An 18,903-nucleotide genomic window follows, 5' to 3' on the forward strand; every position below is an offset into this window, starting at 1 on the left:
GTGGAGAAACTGGCGTCAGTCAAACCCCCAGAACTGAGCCTCTACTTTGGTCTATCCTCTTTGGTAAACACACACGAGTTGATAGAATGACCGTTTTCAGCTGCGCTGATGGTGTGCATGTATGGGGGGAGGATTGCTTCTGTTCTGTGCGCAATCCCCACCGTTCCCTGAAAATTCATGGAGCGGAGGGGAAAGGGCACCTTCCAGAGTCCCTCCAGTCGATTTAGAATAGTGGTGTAAGTCAAGATGGATGCTTCATTTGCTCCATAAAATGCGAGTATGGATTTCCCCGCGTGATTTCCCTTCCAACTGCCGCGAACGAAGGCACAAGAAATTTCAAACATCTCCACATTTTTAATCCCAAAAATTATGACAGTGTTAGCGCATGATTATATCGTGATTAATATGTGGAGTTATGACTGATAAATCTGCCAGTGAAATACACTCGTACTACAATGGTGGATAACAATTGCATTATCGAGGGGAATGTCAAATTCCGGGACGGCAAGAAAGTGAGAAAACATTTTGCAATTTTTCATACTTTTTTATGAGCTTTTTTTGTTGTTATTTTTTGCTCCTTTTGCGATTGCAGGCTTTGGTTGCTAATCGAGGGAACAAAAGACAAATTATGCCCTGTCAAATTTATTGACACCCCCCTACCCCACACTAACACCCCGCTTTCGCCCCAGGATATTCGGCATAATAGTAATAATAATGATAATGATAATCCCGTCGAGTGCCGGCTGCGTCTGGTGGCTCTCGTCTCATTTTTCATTTTTTTGTTGAATCCAGTTTTATGGGAGAAAAAATCAGAGATGAGTAGCTGCGAAAATTGAATGAAATTTTTCTATCCGTTGGGAGTATTTTTTTTTGCTTTAATTTTTTGGATTTTTATGTAATGAAGTTCAGTTCATGTAATACCGGCCCTGGGTTTTTTTCAGTCGATCAGGGTCTCGCATATGTTGTATATAATTCATTCTCCATGACATCTAATTTTACTAGAAAAAATAGAGAGCTTCAGGAAAATGGAGCTAAAATCCTCTTTTTGGAAAAGCAATTTTTTCACGCTAGATTACCAAGGATTAATCATGCAGCTTTCCCCTCATCTGTTCCTCTAGTTCATTCTGATAATTAGCATTATGGAATTTTGTTATTGAGCCCTTGTCTCGCGAATGTCATAGCTATTTTATTTTTTTATGGAATCCAAATTAGCGAAAAAAAATCAGTTGCGAATGGCTTTAAAAAATTGAATAAACATTCGTTGAAGATAATTTCCCGTCCAGATTGTCGCCCCATTGTAGATTTTTTGTATGATTTTTCACCGTATGTGGAATGCATGTACGAGAGGAAATAACACCCGTGTTTTCGTTTACGACTCGAGTTCCCTTTGAAAAATGGTATTGGTTTTTTTTTATTAGTCGTCGTCCGGCATATGTTATGGCTAATTCGGGGAATTCTTTTCTTTTCAGTGGAAGTCACGGTGGTGCGTCATGCGAAAACTGTCGCCAGTCGCAGGTAAATAATTTTTAGACTAAAAAAAAATACACTGAGTGTTATTTTTCTATCTATTTTACCCAAATTGTTTTATAAAATATTCGATGGGGCGTTATTTTGTGAAAAATTAGTGTCAATTTTCCAGGTAAACGAGCGTGAAATGGAGTTCCAAATCTCCGGTAAACCACGATAATCCGCGTGACAATGCTGTCCAAATAGTTGAGGATTTCCCAGTCCTTCAGATTTTTTTTTCAGTATTTTAATTAAACATCAGCATTTCCATTCATAAAAATTATTTGAATTCACATTTTAGAAGCGCGAACGAACCATACACCATTAGAACACAATTTGGAAATGAGAATATATAAATATATCGCAATATAATATACTGAAAAGAAATTGAGTGAAAAACTTTTAATTAAAAAAGAAATTCAGATTCATAATAATATCATTACATTTGCATCAAATGCATTTGATGTTTTAAATGAATATTTTTTAAAAAGAGTCAGAACTTTTAAACAATTTCCATTATTAATTCATTAACTAGAGCAAAAGCACAAAAACATCCGACGGAATGTGATTTTAATAGCCCTAATGACCCTGGTAATTATTCAAATGAATTCCGACGCCGCTCAATAAAAAATCAATGAATAAATCCCCCCGAACAACGTCCCCATAAAAGGAATTTGACATCTTCACCGCCCATTTCTTCTAAACATGCCACTTAACCAGAAATAGTAGTCTGTGGCGAGTAATTATGATTTCTGTTATTTTCCAAGAGTCACCATAAAATGTTAAGTGGTTCTGTTCTCGAGGGAAGTATCTATTTTAAATTTTCAAACTTGAAAATATCCCCCGACTTATCATACCCAGAGAAAAGCCCCGGGGGCGACACTAGAGAAACAGGAACATCTGTTCTAATGGGTGGCACGAGGGACCGCGTGAAAAAGCCACAATTCTAAGACGCACATCTGCCCGTAGGACACACACCAATCTTATTAATCCATTGAACTCGAAGAATAACAGAATTTAACGCATTTCTTCCAGACTGTCTACATCTGCAACTGTACGGAGACAGCAAGGACAGATACAAGCAGGGGCAGACTAAGGCATCTTTGAGCTTGCAGCACTTTTTGGGAATTGAAAGTGGCTTGACGCTGGATAAAGAGTCTAATACAGTCGCAATCATTTGTCAGGATTTAATCGTTGTTTTGGCTTTCGACACGAGGGAGAGATTGATACAGTGGCAGGTCAAAATCTCAAGTAATCTGGGGGAAGGTGAGTTACAATGAACTCTGACATTTTTTTTAGCTGTACAAAAGACTCCCGTACAATTATTTTAAATTTATTCATGATTTTTAATAATCTATTTGATAGCACAGTCGGCTTACTTCGATTTACCCCTCAGCTCTCACCCTAAATTTTCCAGATCAACAGTTTCTAGTGCTGATATCAACAGCCCCAGCGAAAGCTAAAGTAACAACGGGCCCAGCCCACTTGCACATCCAGGATGGCCGTTTCTGCATAACAGTGGGTGTTCCCCCGCGTTTAATCGGCGTCTGGGAGATAGCCCACCTCCGTCGTTATGGGGTAGTAGAAGGACGATTTTGTTTTGAAGGTGGATCACGATGTGGTCGTGGTGAAGGGTTGCACGTGCTCATAACAGATCAGGGTGACGATATAGTGAGGAGCCTGCAGCTGGCGGCTGAGGGTAAGCTATCATCCCGTAAGCGCCCGTTGGCACGTGAATTATCAATCCAGGACAGCCCGAGACGCCAGTTCTCACGGAGTGATACACGTGCCAGTGATTTTTTCCCCCCAACTGTTTACTCAACCTCGACATACAAAGAGGACATAGAAATTCCAAAAACCGAGACTTCGCCTTGTTGGTCGTCGACTGAGAGCCGTCACAATGGCGAATTGGACGGTGACTATTCGTGCCGTGAGGTGGGAGGTTCTACAAATGAGTTAGTCGATAAGAGTGAAGCACCCGAATGGCGAAGTACCTTGCCAAGGCAGCACAATTCAGTGCTAGAGCGCTGTGCAAGCTGTATAAGTAAACTCGGTGCTGTCTCCAAGACATCAGCATTCGTCAGCCCCTCAGGCGGCTCCATCAATCCCCCCAAGGGCTTCGACAGGCTCTCCTTATCGTCATACAGCACGAGTAGCCACGACAGTGACTACTCAGCATTTCCGGGAGCAATAACCGATACCGCGATCCCTAAAAATGACGATAGCCCCCAGCAATTGAGCCCCAAGGACACGGTAGATCTTCCCCTTCCACCACGAGTGCCACCCAGCCAACGGGTGAATAAGCCGAAAAAACCACCGATGCCATTACCGGAAAAAATCTGTACATGCAGTACTGCCAACACCCATCAACCCCGCAAGCCCGACCCCTACGAGAATTATGACATACCCCGAACAATTCTCGCTCATCACATGTCCCTCGAGCCACCCCAGAGCCAGGATCAGTACTACGATACTCCACGAAAGATAAAGGAGTGCCTTGCGTTACCAAAGAATCAAAATAATTATCCAAATTACGATACGCCTTATAATGCACAAGCCGTTGTACTTCAACAATGTGGTTGTCCCAATAAGTTACCAGCCCAGTCACCGAGATCAGTATGTCCCTGTCACAATGTCATGAGCTGGGCTGGCTTTGTTCTGCCATACTGTCGGCGTGGCGCTGGAATAGAGTCGACAGGAGTGACAGTGCATCCGATAAAACTATCTGGCCAGGGAAAAATGCCGGTTGTCAATGCCAGCGGGGAAGTGGCAATTTTTCCCCTGTCAACGAAGAACTCTCTGGGAAAGACCGAAACGGATAAATCCGCTGGTAATAATTACGAGAACCTCTCGCCGGTCATCGAGAAACAGCCGGAATTGAAGGCCATCAACTACGTGAACATCGACTTCAGTGAGTCGTTGGAGCATTACGAAAATAGCCGGGATGTTATTACGAAGAGTGGGATCACACAGGAGGAGATTCGAGAGATCGCTTGTGAGCTCAAGTCTGATGGGGAGGATGATAAGTCGGGAGGTGATGAGAAGTTCAAGGCTCCTGAGGAGATCTGCAATAAGTGTGGTCACGCGAAGGAGAACTCGCCCGACTATCTCCTCATGGACCCAGACAAGCAGTTGATCAAGAAGACGTTCTCGAGCTATCTTCCGATGCAGCCGGCTCACAACCACTGCTCGAAGGAAGTTCTCTCGCGCATCTACAATGGTACAAAGTCCTCGAGTAATCCGACCTTGTTCGGTCCAACGACGAGCGAATTGGGGAGTAGCAGAAAGCGTTCTGACTCGGAATTGAGAATCCCAGGATCGGCAATGCTGTCTAGCCCCTACCTGAGGCGTCGGCTGATCGATCCGACTCAGGCCATCGAGTCCAGCGCCAGTTTGGAGATACTCTGGAGGAAACGATCGTATTCAGCTGAGTCGACACATTATCAGACGCCGGAGGACTCGAGCCAGGGCTTCTCATCGGCCTTGGAGATTCACAAGTGTCCGAGCGAGACGAACAAAGTCGTCGCTAAGAACGAAGAGAGTTCAGTAGCCTCTCAGCCGTTCTCCATCAAGATCAGAAGGTCATCGTCAGTTCCCTCGAAAACCGGTCATAATCGGGATTCCTCCAGCAGCAATGACTCGGGAGTTTCCACTGGATCTCTCAGCCATCGTAACGCTGAGTTTGTGGAGTTTGAGTTGTCCCTCGCCCCCATCAATTCGGCTAGGAAGCAAAATATTCTCACAGTCTGCAGGAAGAGCCCTCCCCCGATCTGCTATCACAGCAGTCTCCCGCGGAAGTCCAAGTCCAGTGATCCTCTGAGGGAGCTGTCCTTCCAATTTCAAAAGATCCAGGTGCCGACAAAATCGTCATCAGCGGAAGGAGAAATACCCGGGTGTCTACCGAAGACTGCGGCCAAGGGCTTCAGCAGTCCTGGGGAAACGTCTGGGACGCCTTACATCGATTCGCGGAGCACTAGCAGCGGTACGTCCGATATGTCTGATTACATTGAGACACTCTCTCTGTCTTCACATTCGTCGTCGGACGCACCGGACAGCCTCAGGGGACAGGGTGGGCGGGCGGTCACCACGACTTTGAGACCGAGGAGCGGAAAGGAGTACTATAAGATTGATCGAGCCATACTCAATGACCAAGCTAGGTCCAGCAATGCACAGCAGAACTATCCGAACATCACTCCAGTCATGGAGAAGAGTGAGTCACCCTCCCCTGGGTACATGAGCTCTTCTCCGTTTGAACAGCCGCAGACCTCGAGGCAACGATTTTTATTCCCTGAGGTGAGTGATATTTGAATTGACGCGGGTTCTGGCGATAGTTCGGAGGGGATGGGTGAAACACGGTGAGGGTTTTCATGCGGGGGGACGTCTCGTGCTCCGTGAACATCGTTCTGGAAAGGTCAGGATGCATTTCGCAGATTGCGGAAATGCCTCGATAATGAAAAAAATGAGGAATTTGATATGATACTTCTTACGGCTTTGATAAGTTAAGACCGTTTGCATATACGAAAAAGTCTGTAGGATTTCCTATGGGGTTTTCATTAGGATGGGAAATCTGGGAGAAATCTGATTGCATTTCCTCTATAATATTTATTACAGAATTTTCCACAGGAAATTTTATAGAGAATTCCAATATTCCCCATTGATACAAGATTTCCATCTAGGAAACTCCCACAGGTTGTTCTATAGATAATTCTGTAGGCCATTCTGTAGAATTTTTTTGAAGGGGCCCTTTAAACCGATTTCTTCACAGAAAAGATAAAAAAATAATAATGTACTGAAACACGCCAATTATCGTCACTGCCAACATTTTTTCAATTACGAGTTCAAGTTTTTTTTTTTTAAATATATGTCTTCCCGTAGACAAATTTTTACTATCACTCAACTGTCAATCGCTTCTATAAAATACAGAATTTAATTATTTCTTAAATATGCTCAATTCGAAATGATAGTAGTTGTATAGTATGAATCCTGCCCTAGGTTTAAAAACTAAAGAAACAAAAAAATACGTAATTGTGTCTCATACTTTCGACGATATCATAGATATCATTTTTTTTGGAAAACAATTTTTTTCTCGTGAAGTGTAAAAAATGGAGAAGTTGTGTTGAGAACGTCCAACAGGGTTTTTACTCGATCTGACTGTTTTATAAAAAAAAATGCTACTGCCATCTCGATAAATATACATTTTACTCCGTGAGGATAGTGATGACGTTCGTGATTGATAGCTATTGCTGAAATGTGGCATTATTCATTCCTATTTAAGCACAGTTGACTATTGCATTATGTTTTCCATAATTTATGTATTATTTATTCGCACTTTTATATAGATTTTTCTTGTTAGCTGATACGGGTTTTGCTACTGAGTTCCGAGGGAATTGCAGGAATTTTCCGGGTATTCCGAAGAATTCTGGTAATGTCTAGGAATTTCTGAAGTATGTAGGGCATTTCTAGAAATTCCGAAGCAATACAAGTGATTTTTAGAAACTGCCAGACAGGTGAAACGATGATAAACGTATCCACGTACAATTACAGCTGTATCCCACATACAGCCGCTGGGTGATTTTTTATATACAGTTTTTACAATTGCTTAACGCCATATATTAATTATTCATTTAAAAAATGATGGTTTCATCATTTTCTCGATCTGATTCCAAACAAAACATGTCAATAGTGACAATAATTTGACTAATATCAAAAAAACGAGCGAAACTCAAAGATAGAAAAATAATTGACTATTGAAAGACGGAAAAGCCGCTTGCTTCAGTTGATTTTGCTTCGTTACTGTAATTAATATAGACGCACATTGAAATACACGAGCAAGCAATCCTACGTCAGGATATTAAATAATGGAAAACCGCACCGATGGAGATGAACCACAATGGGAATAAACGAAAAAGTATTAAAGTAGTATTACCACAAGACTGAGAAACTAATGAGGCTGTGGTTTCGTAATGAAGTGGAATGAAGAATTGAAAATTTCAGCTGAAATATTAAATTTCAAAAGTCTGAGATTATTTTAAAATTTTAAACAAATAATTTTTCTTATTCCCTTCGATTACAAAATCATCATGAGCGCATGAAAAAATTTATTGAATCAATAGATGAAAAAAATCAACGGGAACACTTATCTATATCTTTTTAATAATTTTTGATTCGATTTTACATTTAAAAATGTTTACAAAATAATTCTCCTGATGCATCGATAGATGTGAAAAAACAATCGAGAGCCACGTGAAATATTTCAGGTACACGGTACGACCTTAGCATTAAGACTGGATGATCGAATGTTGTATTTCGCATCCGTTTGGATTCTAAAAATCCTGGGATCCCTAGATTCCAAGGTATTAAATGAAAAACGATCGTAGGCATGATTAGTCCATAAATTGAAAATTACTCCTAAAAATATTATATCGATAATTATAATGCTACCACCTTAATTTATGGTGATTCCCAATTATGTTTCAACGATTACTGATGGACGCATGTCCACAATCCACTCGTTTTTAAGTTAAAACGGCCTATTTTTGAAACGTCGCAACGAACAAAAAAAATGAAAGATACTGCTGATGAATGATTAATTGGGAGTCACATTCATTCTAAATGCTAGTCAACAAGTTTAAGTACTATAGCTATAATATATTTTTATCGCGAGTGGGACAACGTAGTACTAAAAAGCCAGATACAGATTATATGGTTCCAGCACGAAACTCGCTTGGAAAAAGTTTTTTGGTGACAATTCTTGGGTAGGAATTCTTTTAAAAAAAACTTCCCGAAAAATTTCTTTGGGAAAACCGATGGCTAAAGCAGAAACAACAGTAAGGAAATGAATAATAAACACAGACTAAAAAAATCCAAAGAATTTTTTTCGAAAAAATTTTGTGCGGAGACCGATTACAATTATGAAGTAGAACGATGGAGATAATTATTCAGCCGAGTTTAATGAGAAGATGGAGAGAAAATGCCCTTTTCCATCGTCTTGTCGTTTTACTCGACAGAAAATTAAATTGGACAATGCAATTTCCACACGGAGAGAAATATTCAGTAAAAATTATTAAACTATCGACCTAATAGACAATAGGGCTTTGTTTTTAGTAACCCGAACCAATTACCAAATTATCACAAAAAGCAAAACATGGCAATGTCCAGGCATTTTTATGGAGCTCATAGATTCCCGTAGAGTTCACGTATTTTTTTCTGTTAATTTTTATTGAATTTTTCTCGCCGTTCATCGATTTACACGAATGCTATAGATTAATCACAGCTTATTGCTAGTATGGGATTCGATAATCGCGTTTGGAGAATTCTCGAGCTTGATCAAATATAAAGAATAATAAAAAAAAGATAATCACAAATTTGAAAGTCCAATCATCACGATGCAGGAGATTATGAAGTGTATACTGGCTTTTAACGAACCATATCTTTAAAATAATTAAGTACCAATGATATTGGAATTGAGAGGTCTCGGGGATGGGAGAAATTACTGACATGCGAAAGAAACTCAGTGTCATGAATTCTCAGTGATTCAAGATATTGTCGCACCCATCTGGTATTTTTTGAACGCCTCGAATAATTATTCATCATCTTCAAATCACCCTCACCTCACTCTTGCAATTTTCTGCGGAGTGAGAAAATTTTTTAAGTAATTTTCCAGATTCCCCTCTCCTCTCTTGGCCGAGATTTCATTTCATTTCAACAGTTTTTCTCAACCCTCGAGATCTCTTAATGAAGTAATTGATCCGGAATTGTCCGGTTACCGTAGATTTCATGTAAATATTCGTGAGTAGCAATTTTTCGATTTTTTAAAAATTTATCCTCTCGTTTTAAGGGATCGATGCCAACTGATTTTTCATTGTTGTAAATAAATAAAAAAATGAACTGTATAATTTTGATGATTCTTAAGCGTCTGTTGCGAGAAGCGATTGTGTGAAAGTCTCTCATTTGCTCGGTGAATTGATAAGAGTCGATTGTAATTGAACGAGTGAATTCCCTATTTATTTATCAAATTATTTGCACGATCGCTTCTTAACATTTGCTCATACTATTGTATTAGATTCGGGAGCATCGCAGATGCTCCCAATTCGACTTCTAAGAGCCATACCAAAATATTTATTTCAATTCATTAGATTTATTGAATTGAATGACGATCATGTTCTCCAATCATGCAAGCACAATAACGTTATAAAGTGAATGAGAAAGAGAGATGTTTTATTAAATTATTTCTGAGTGAAACACACTGCGTGTAGAGTTACGAAATGTCAAGGGAATTGTAGTGAATGAAATTTTTTGGTTATTAATACAGAGTAGAAGAAATAAACATCGAAAAATAATTGTTCCTCTTGTGAGTTGACCTCAAAAAAAACCTTTGGTCCTTACCCTTAAAATCAACAAATAATCAACAATTTTTCTTAAGTTATCACAGATAAGTATATTTCTCAACAAAATTCTAGGATGGACACAAGAGATTGCGGGATTCATCGTTAAGATAGTGTTTTGTTTTTTCTCTATAATTCATCAATTAAACCATAAGCACGTCCTTGTCATCTCGCACGTCGTCTCAACACTCATAAAGTAGACTCTATACAGTAACATTTTTCATATTTTATCTGTACATACGTATAGTATTAGTTCTGGCACGTAGGTCACCAAACATGATAAATTCTATACAAAAATAAACAGTTTGTCTCGATATTCTCTTAACCGTGGATGCAACATAACTTCAATCCCCATATCTCCAGTTAAGGCTTGACGATTCAATACTTCGATATGCCTCTCACATGCGTTCACTTCTTTTTACTTCTGTAAGCGAAAATCATTGATAAAATTGCTTTTTCTCATAAAATAGAGACACTCGAAGTCTTATTTTACCGAATTCACGCGAGAATTAAGGAAAGAATACATACATGTCACGTACATGTCATTCTTCGTGCGACATCCTGGCTTTACATTTTTTTTAACTCTTTCAATTATAATTTCTTTGTCACGCACATTCAACTCCACTCAATATTGCTCTCTCTTATTTTTATAAATTGCTTTTAATTGGTTAAAATGTACAAGTTACTCTTCAGAATAATCGTGAGGTTGATAATATAAATAATACAATTGAGAAAGGGAATTTCAGATTAGGAAGCTCTGGTGGTCGATACAAATATCAAAAAATTATGAGTGTAAGGAATCACCTCAAAATTCAGTAGTGAAGTTGTAAAACCAAATAAGTTGACTTATCTCTATTTACCACTTTGTTACTGAATTATAGTCCAAAAAAATTAGAATAATTCAAGTAAATTATGCATCGTTTACATTGACTTATTAGTATCTTTGCCTATACCTATCTAGTCTATATCTATCGCAAATACTGGTATCGCCCGTTTTAAAATGAATTATTCAAGTCTATGCATTATTCTGTTGATTTCGATGATTAAGCACACCTAATGCGTTTTATCTTATTCCGATCATCTATGAGGTTACTCAGATGACTAAACGATGGATTTTTATCAAGTCAGTGGTAAGTCACTGACAAATCATGTATCAAATCAAATGCCAGGATTGAAAAATGCAGCGTAGAATTTACCCTGTAATTCTTTTGGTGAAAAACGAAGGTAAGTGGAATTTCATACGTAATTTATCTCCCTCAGGTACACGTTTGCTCATTTGAAGATTCCTAACCTCTTGTCAAAATCACAACTCATAAAACTAAGTTGATTTAGAAAGACGAAAGACAACAGGACGAAAAGAAAAATCGTCAAATCGTTCACTGCACGAGAGTGTGATAAAGCAAATTAAGGAAGATTTAAAAATATTAGGTAATTTCAAATAATGTTTGAAGTTACCAGGTGAACGACAGATCCCAGCGCCGCCATCTTGATAATCCATCGAGCTCAAACGAATATGGCGGCCAGACTTATCTCTCACTTCGCGACTTCGACCTTTTTTTATATTTGGCGTTTTCAAAATACTTTGAACTCGTATTTTATTTTAAGATTCACGGTCTGAATAAGGCAGGATAATTCAATACGACTTCAACACTATCGATCTACAAAATATATGAAAAATGTGGTGTCTCTATTTGTTTATTACATCTACAAATATACTATCGAAAATTGCCTTAGATTGGGTTGCTCTCAAAATGAAAAAACAGCAATTTAATCCTGATAATAAATCAATCTGAAATATTCTTGACTGAATTTTTCCTTCGCTTTAGCAACGAAATACTAACCGCTGTTACTCAGACCGTCTATCCTCCCGAAATAATTTATCCGACCTCTACCCCCTTATTCCCACCAGACTTGACTACTTGTTCTTTCTCGGCACCCACACCGGTAATTTGCTCGTTTTACTCCTGGAGTTCTCCCTCATCATGTATTCAGAATCGACATACGCAAACCTAATGCATAACTTGTCAACCTCCTCATCGCTGGAATTGAACCTGTTAACCCTATCCTCAAAGACTTCTCGTTCAGGTTCCCTACTAAAACTCAGCTGATGAGTCAGTCTTACAGGGCTCGAGGCCCTCGTCACGGGTGCCGTTCTGCTCCCCGAAGGCGCAGCAGTTCTCAACGGAATCTTGCTGCTACCCTGATTATGATTGACGTCCAGCGTAATATTTCTCTTCCTGCTGGACTTCTCAATGGGATGATAATCGGTAACTTCAACACTGTGACGCTTGAATTTTTGCTTACAATCCTTGAGTTCCGGGGGCTTTGTACTGTAATTAGTCGAGTGCCTCTTGCTCTTGTCAACGACTCCTCGCATCTGCTGGGATGGCCTCTTCTCCCTCTCGACAACATTGAAGGATGACCTCTTCTCCTTATCACTCGATTTCCGTTCAATGACAGAGTCAAAGCTCCACTTGCCCTTGCTCCTGGAGAATGAGTACCTCTTTCCCTTGAGATCGTCCTCCATACTTGGCTTACAGACACGGTAACCATCCTGAAAGTTCATGGACAGGCGATTGCTACTGTACACCTGCTCCGACCTGGACAATCTTTTGATGGACTCCTCGTGCATGGAGAAGTGTCCCTTGACCTTACTCCTGTCAGGCACACCCCCAATACGATTATTCCTGTGGATGATGTCCTGTAAATTTGATATTTTCGTGCTGCTCCTGGAGGTGGACAACTGTTCCGGAATTCTAACTCCTGTATCAACCAGGAATTCATCATCCAAGAGGGTCACCGGTATCTCCGGCAGCGAACTAAAAGCCCAACAAGAGTTGTAATGAGCTGCATTTGTCAGTTCACGAAGTGCTGCCAAATTTGGGGACTTGGGAGTGAACGAAGTTGACTGACGATCTTCATCATCAGATTCGTTTTGCGTTTGAGTCAGTAGAAGAGGATTTGTTAGTACGGATGTATCGAAGTAGCTTGACATTCGTAGGTTATTTTTCAACAGCTGTTTCTGTGGACTCGAGTCACTGGTACAAGGACATACCTTGTAGGCCAGCGAGCACGGGCTGGACAGAGTGAAGCGTGAGGGATACAGAAAAGTTGTTGTGTCGTAACAACTGCAGGCTATTTCGTGGAGATAATCACTCGATGATGAGGGGTCACGGTAGTCAGTTTTCTCCCAGAGGTGGGTTAGTATCATACTGTTGGATTTTAAACGCGCCCAATTTGATGTTAAGTTGTTGCTGGAGGTGCTTGGAGGACTGCAGCATTTCCAGAAACATCAAAGTTTGTTAGTTAATTCTGAAATTAGGGAAGGAGTGTCTTGGCTTTTGCAAAACTACAGGCCCCTCGCGTCATTCTTGTATAGCCTTCTTTGGAAATACATTTTTAAATAATCGTAATTTTTTCAAAGTATCGCTCATTTCTGAGCGTTACCCTGAACGCAATCGAATCCTAGTCGATCACACATTGGTTTACTGTCGATCACCGAAAGGCTTTACTGTGCACTAGCCAGCGATCGACTGATGATGGGCCAAGGAAACAAGTCGAGCTATTGAGTTAAAGTGTTCCGCAAAAATACAGTGCAGAAAAGAAAATGACTATTAATTAATAATAGAATGTGTAAATAATGGAAAGTGTAAATAAAGGCAATCATGAAGCCTGGATGCACACTTCGAACGGGCGTGGATTGAGAGGGCGAAAACGAAGAAAAACAGAAAGGGAAGAGCTTGTCAAAATACATTTAACGAGAAAAAAGAGAAAATAATATTATCATCTACAATTTCTTACCTCGCTTTAGCTAATTCATAATTCCTCGATGTTCCTGGGATCTCTAAAAGAAATATTGCAATGTCAATCAATTTTCTAGGAATAAATGTTAATCGATTTATCAATTAAGGACTTACGCCTGGAGGATTTCACACTATCCGATACCGACGTACTCGAGGGTCTTATTTTCTGTCCTGGTATGCTGTCAACAGCATGAATAAAAAATGAATAAGTCATTGAGAAAAAATATATAATACATTTTGACTTACAAACTTCTGGCAGTATCAGACGAAAAGGTACTCTGCTTGCTGCTCATATTTTGACTGCCGGACTTCTTCATAATCGCCTGACTCGTTGGTAAACTGGAAGACTTGCTGGTCGTTATGAGCGATAAGGCTTTTTCCTCTTCGTATTTTTTCATGTCTTCATTGTCTTGTTTAGCAAATTTCCCCGTCGCCTAGAATTCAAAGAACAAACTTCTTCAAGTTTTCTATCTCATTGTTTCTTTCAAATACAGGCTATATCTCGAATCACAAGAATATTGTTGGTCAAACCTTACTTGACCTAAATCCAAACTAAACCTAGCGAATTTCGTATTCGAATGTAACCTAATGTAGTTTGAATAAATGCAATATTACCGGCTGTCCCTCATGCCTCACATCGATGTCATCCAGCCTCCTGATGACTGCAGTAAGGGCCCCAATGACATCCCTATCCTTCTCATTATTCATAAGTCCCCTGACGCAAGCCTCAAATCGACTCAACAATTTCTTATCAGAAGGCAACCTCAGCAAAGCTTTCAAACTCGGCAAAAGTGTCACCACCTTCAGCCTGATATTAGCAATAGGATCTTCAGCCATCTCCAGCAAAGTACCAAAGAACTGTTCCTTGAAATAAATCGATGAAAATATACTCATTGCCTCAATCATCATCCGAATGTACAACATCCTCACGTAGCAGCTGGGATTTCTCGACAAATCAGTGTACAACTTATTCTTCAATTCTGTTCTCTGTGTTGGCTTCAGGTTGTACCTGATGAAGACAAGAAGTGCTCTACCAGCTGCCAATTTCACAGGTATTGGTCGTGCCTTCAGTGCTCGATTGACAACAACAGGCACAAAATAATTGTAAATGTAATCACTAGGAAAGCACTTTGGCAATACCTCAAACTGCTGAAACATCAGGCTAGAGAGTCTCCAATTATTTGTACTGAATATTTCACCCTCACACTTTAACAATGCCCTTCCAATTTCCATAACTGCCAGATCAATGTTGTCTTTGCTGATGGTCTCACTCTCAACGAACAGCTGGAGAATCTGACCGATATGGGGTACAATGCCCTGAAGTACCTGATCATTGTCATCTTTAACGAGCTTTATGAAGTCGTTCTTTATTGATCCATTTTTAGCCCCCATAATCCGGACAATTTCGTGAAGTCCACAGGCTAGATTCATACGAACCATGTAGAAGGGATCATTTGCCAGATCTGTTAATATCGGCAGAAGCAGCTCTGTATCCTCTGGGCTTGATGATGTAAATAAGAACATGGCTGGCATGTTGTATGCACACTGCTTTCGACATTCAGCGTGACGCTCCGCTAGTAAGGAGTTAATGGTAAGTGGCAAGTCTGGCTTTTCAGTTGATTGCTTGGGTGAGGACGGCATGCCCAGTTGGGACAACTGCTGGTAATACTTCACCAGCCAGGTACGCTCAGGTGGGGTCAGGACCTTCTCCAGACCCAGAGCTAGCTTTCCAAACTCTTGGACTATTATGCAGATCACCGTGTCCTCTGACTTGAGCGCACTGTCGCAGGATTTTTTTATCAACGGGGATAGAGTGCTCTTAATGACGTCTGGAAGATAATTCAAGGAATTAGGGAGATTTTTGTGGCATTGAGGCGAGAGATTTTTCCTGTTTTTCTTCATCTGACACTTATTATTCATTCTCCGTTTGGAGACATTTCCGAACCACAAAATTACAAGTGGAGGGGAGTGAAAACCGCATGAACGGTAAACTAACGTGGTGGAAATTTTAATTTGGTCATTCATGGGATTGTTATTCCCTCCCAAGGGCCATTTTGCGGTTCAGAAGGCCCTTCAAAAGGGAGAAACGTAATCAGTTGTAGTTGAAGAAGTGCAAAATCACTCCCCAATCCCACTGCTGGGGTCTCACGGAAAGTTCGAATAGGGGGAGTCCCCGGTTCGGAACTGGGAACGGACCATTTCAGCATTCCAATTGTCTAAGTTTTTTGTTAAACAGCCGGGGTAGGCTTTTTAAGAACATCAATTAAAATAGAATCACTCGCATAATTTGTTAAATAGTGGGATTTATTTGAGACTCGATTGTTCGACGCTCCGTGGTACTTTATGACTGTAGAAAAATTTTATTACGAGACAAATTGAACGAGGAAAACAACGCAAAACATTCACGATCATCATTATGATTTTCCTCTTAATTATGAATAGCCCCAGGTCATAATTTATAATGACCATAAAAATGCTGCTATATTTGAATAAAAACACGTACTTATCTGCTCGTTAATTCTCATATGACTCAGTTCCAGGTGATATTGAACAACATATAACTACACGACGAATACCCTCATCAGGAATTTGATAAAATCAAAGATAAATCTGATAAAAATGAAATTAATAGGTAAAAATAGAAAGACAAAGTCGGGGTTTTTCGTGAGGATTAAATAGCAAGACACGTGTGATGGAAACGATCTAGTTTTCCCCAGTGAACATCAAATAATTCCCGCAAAATTGAATACCTGGTTGTAGGTGAGGTAGAAGATAAACTATTGTCTGTACAGAGGCGTATCTGACAATGGTCTCCTCATCGCTGGCCAATTCCACAATGGATGGTAATAATGAGGCCGGTACAGATTCAGCATCAATGCTTTCGGCAACGTAACGCAATTGCAGGCAAATACACTCCCGAACACCGCTGTTGACGTCCTGACAGAGTGAGTGCACTGTCGGAAGTACTTCTTTTTTCAATCTGCAAACAAATGAGCAATTGCTAACAACAAGATCTAACCAATGGCCCAATCGCTGCTAAATATTGCAGATATGAATCGTTTTAAATCTACTAATCGAGTATTAAACAAACGTAATTTAACAAATTCAATTTGACGTTTTTTAATTCAATGATTTTGTTATATAACTGAATGGTAGGGAATTCTAGAGTCAGAAAAGGATATTTATAACGATAATTGTAATTTATAAAACATTAAACTCACAGCTGCGAATCGAAGCGTGTACATATCTTTCCGATTATCTTGCAGCACATGATCCTAGAGCCAACGGGCTGTGACAACTGGCCCTTGATCACAGCCACCGGAAGAATCTAAAGTTTATTTAATAAAGAAAGTAAAAATGTTAATGAAAGACTGAATTCAGGGATTCCGGTTTTGTAAAAAAATATTGAGGCGCATTTTCACTGGGGTTTTTACCTCTCGCCTGATGACATCCGTTGGCAGTAACTCGATAACATCCAGTAAGGTCTCCAGCCATACATAAGCCAGCACTGCTCCTCGGAGAAGTAAAGTCATGAGTATTCGGTAACAAGCGGATATTCACGTAACAAAACAATGAAACAACGAAATCGTCATTATTGGAAATTCGAGATGAATGGGAATATATATTTTTTTCTTATCGTTCGAATGATCGTGCAGTGATTTACTTATTCAATCACCTGGATCCCGTGTGTCCAGTGAATTAAGTATACTCTGTAGAAATGTCTGGGTGAATGTCGAGGGACTGACGAGTTTTTGTTCCAGAATTTTCTTGAATGTCGATGATGCAGCAAAGTGAAACTCCGTTGATGCATTCGGCAGGGTCTGCTGCATTTTCGGAATCACTTTTTGCATACATGTTTGAGGATCTTCAGCCAGGAGCATAGGTAGAGTCTGGACTGCATTCAATATCTGGATGTCATCCCCTTTTCTGTGATGCGAAATTAAGTCATTATTGATTCACATTTTTTATCGATAATTTCTGTCATTAATCATCTTGATTTTGGGTTATGAATATGGAGTTCGGAATAAGAGACACCTCTCTTTAACTTTAATGTCAAATTCTCTGAGACGGGAGATCATTGCTAGTGAGATCTAGGATTAATACAGGCTCATGAGGCCAATATAATTTCCACCCCCTGAAGCAACGCTCGGTCCTTCTCTCTTGACCCTTCCTGATCGCCAGGTGTACGTCAGGGGAGAAAAATCCATATTAAGGAAAAGGCAATCAGTAAAGGTCCCAAGAGGGCTTTACCATTTTACAGTCTCAGGGAATACCCCATAGTAATAAACAATTCAGTGGCGAAGTACTAAAGTGAGATGGCTCACGTTTGACTGTTGATCATTTTTTCATGGATATCTCGAAATTTAGATTAAATTTCGAAAATTTAGCCGCAGAGTGACCAAATGATTTCTACAAGACATTCCACTACAGATACCTGACCTTCCCCAAGACAGCTTCCCTTTCCCTCGGACTTATGCGAATATGTTACCTCTTAATTACAACAATATATTAGTCATCTCGACTGTGCAATGATATTGAATGTAATTTTCATCGTTTTATAAACGTTCTCCAGAAAGACTTATTAGAAAAATAAAAATTGAGAGAGACAATAAATTCCAGTAACAGATTGAATTCTCAATCTTTTGACATGAAGAAAGAAATAATGAGTTATAAAATACGAAGATGTATAATTAGCTGCTTAAAGTGCAGCAGAGGCACTCAAAATTGTTGGAATGTTTATTTTTAGACCGTCAAGACCAACAGCAAACAGACAAGCGAGTCCCATCGATTTCCCCTCACAACGTTAAAACGAGAAATTTTTCAATTTTCTCACAATAAATTCCACCCATGCTAAACATTATTAATAGGTTTTAAATTACCACCTACGTATTGATATCATCGAAGGGAGCTGCTCCCTCCTCTTGCCACATTTTTCACGCTCATTTTAATCAATCGAATCTCTTATCTATTATCTCCTGTCACTTGTTGTCAAACTCTGTTGATGTTGAGCTCAAAATCACTGCTGATAAAATGTACTACATCACATCTTACGAAGCACTTGTATCAGAGTCGTGTTGTGGAATACCTCTGAATCATCCCGTATCGGCAATAAAAAAAATATGACGTGATCCCTGCATGGGTAGAAAATACTGTCTGACCCGTGCCGTAACGGTAGCGCTGCTGCTGCTACGAATGAGGGGAGGTATCAC

At 39.8% G+C, this 18,903-nt stretch overlaps 2 protein-coding genes across 6 annotated transcripts; one reads left to right on the forward strand and one right to left on the reverse strand.

Moving 5' to 3' along the window:
* The first annotated feature begins 76 nt into the window (after positions 1-76).
* On the forward strand, positions 77-9,838 carry LOC135160573 (uncharacterized). The gene is made up of 4 exons (XM_064117260.1): positions 77-512; positions 1,470-1,515; positions 2,542-2,772; positions 2,924-9,838. The coding sequence occupies exons 1-4, from the start codon at positions 456-458 to the stop codon at positions 5,812-5,814; spliced, it is 3,225 nt and encodes a 1,074-aa protein (XP_063973330.1). The 5' UTR covers positions 77-455; the 3' UTR covers positions 5,815-9,838.
* Positions 9,839-9,917: 79 nt separating this feature from the next.
* Positions 9,918-18,857, reverse strand: LOC135160572 (serine/threonine-protein phosphatase 4 regulatory subunit 4-like). 5 transcript variants are annotated; one of them, XM_064117255.1, is made up of 10 exons: positions 18,581-18,857; positions 17,370-17,620; positions 17,128-17,201; positions 16,915-17,021; positions 16,444-16,673; positions 14,309-15,522; positions 13,940-14,127; positions 13,808-13,872; positions 13,692-13,734; positions 9,918-13,162 (listed from the first exon to the last, which is right to left on the reverse strand). In XM_064117255.1, the coding sequence occupies exons 1-10, from the start codon at positions 18,622-18,624 to the stop codon at positions 11,806-11,808; spliced, it is 3,573 nt and encodes a 1,190-aa protein (XP_063973325.1). In that variant the 5' UTR covers positions 18,625-18,857; the 3' UTR covers positions 9,918-11,805. The 5 variants fall into 5 exon arrangements, with proteins under 5 accessions (XP_063973325.1, XP_063973326.1, XP_063973328.1 ...); XM_064117256.1 differs by having other exon boundaries at positions 18,577-18,857; XM_064117258.1 differs by having other exon boundaries at positions 9,918-12,709; positions 18,581-18,854.
* Between the last annotated feature and the right edge of the window lie 46 nt (positions 18,858-18,903).

Source organism: Diachasmimorpha longicaudata, chromosome 3, assembly GCF_034640455.1.
Source record: "Diachasmimorpha longicaudata isolate KC_UGA_2023 chromosome 3, iyDiaLong2, whole genome shotgun sequence".
In the NCBI taxonomy this organism is placed as follows: domain Eukaryota; kingdom Metazoa; phylum Arthropoda; class Insecta; order Hymenoptera; family Braconidae; genus Diachasmimorpha; species Diachasmimorpha longicaudata.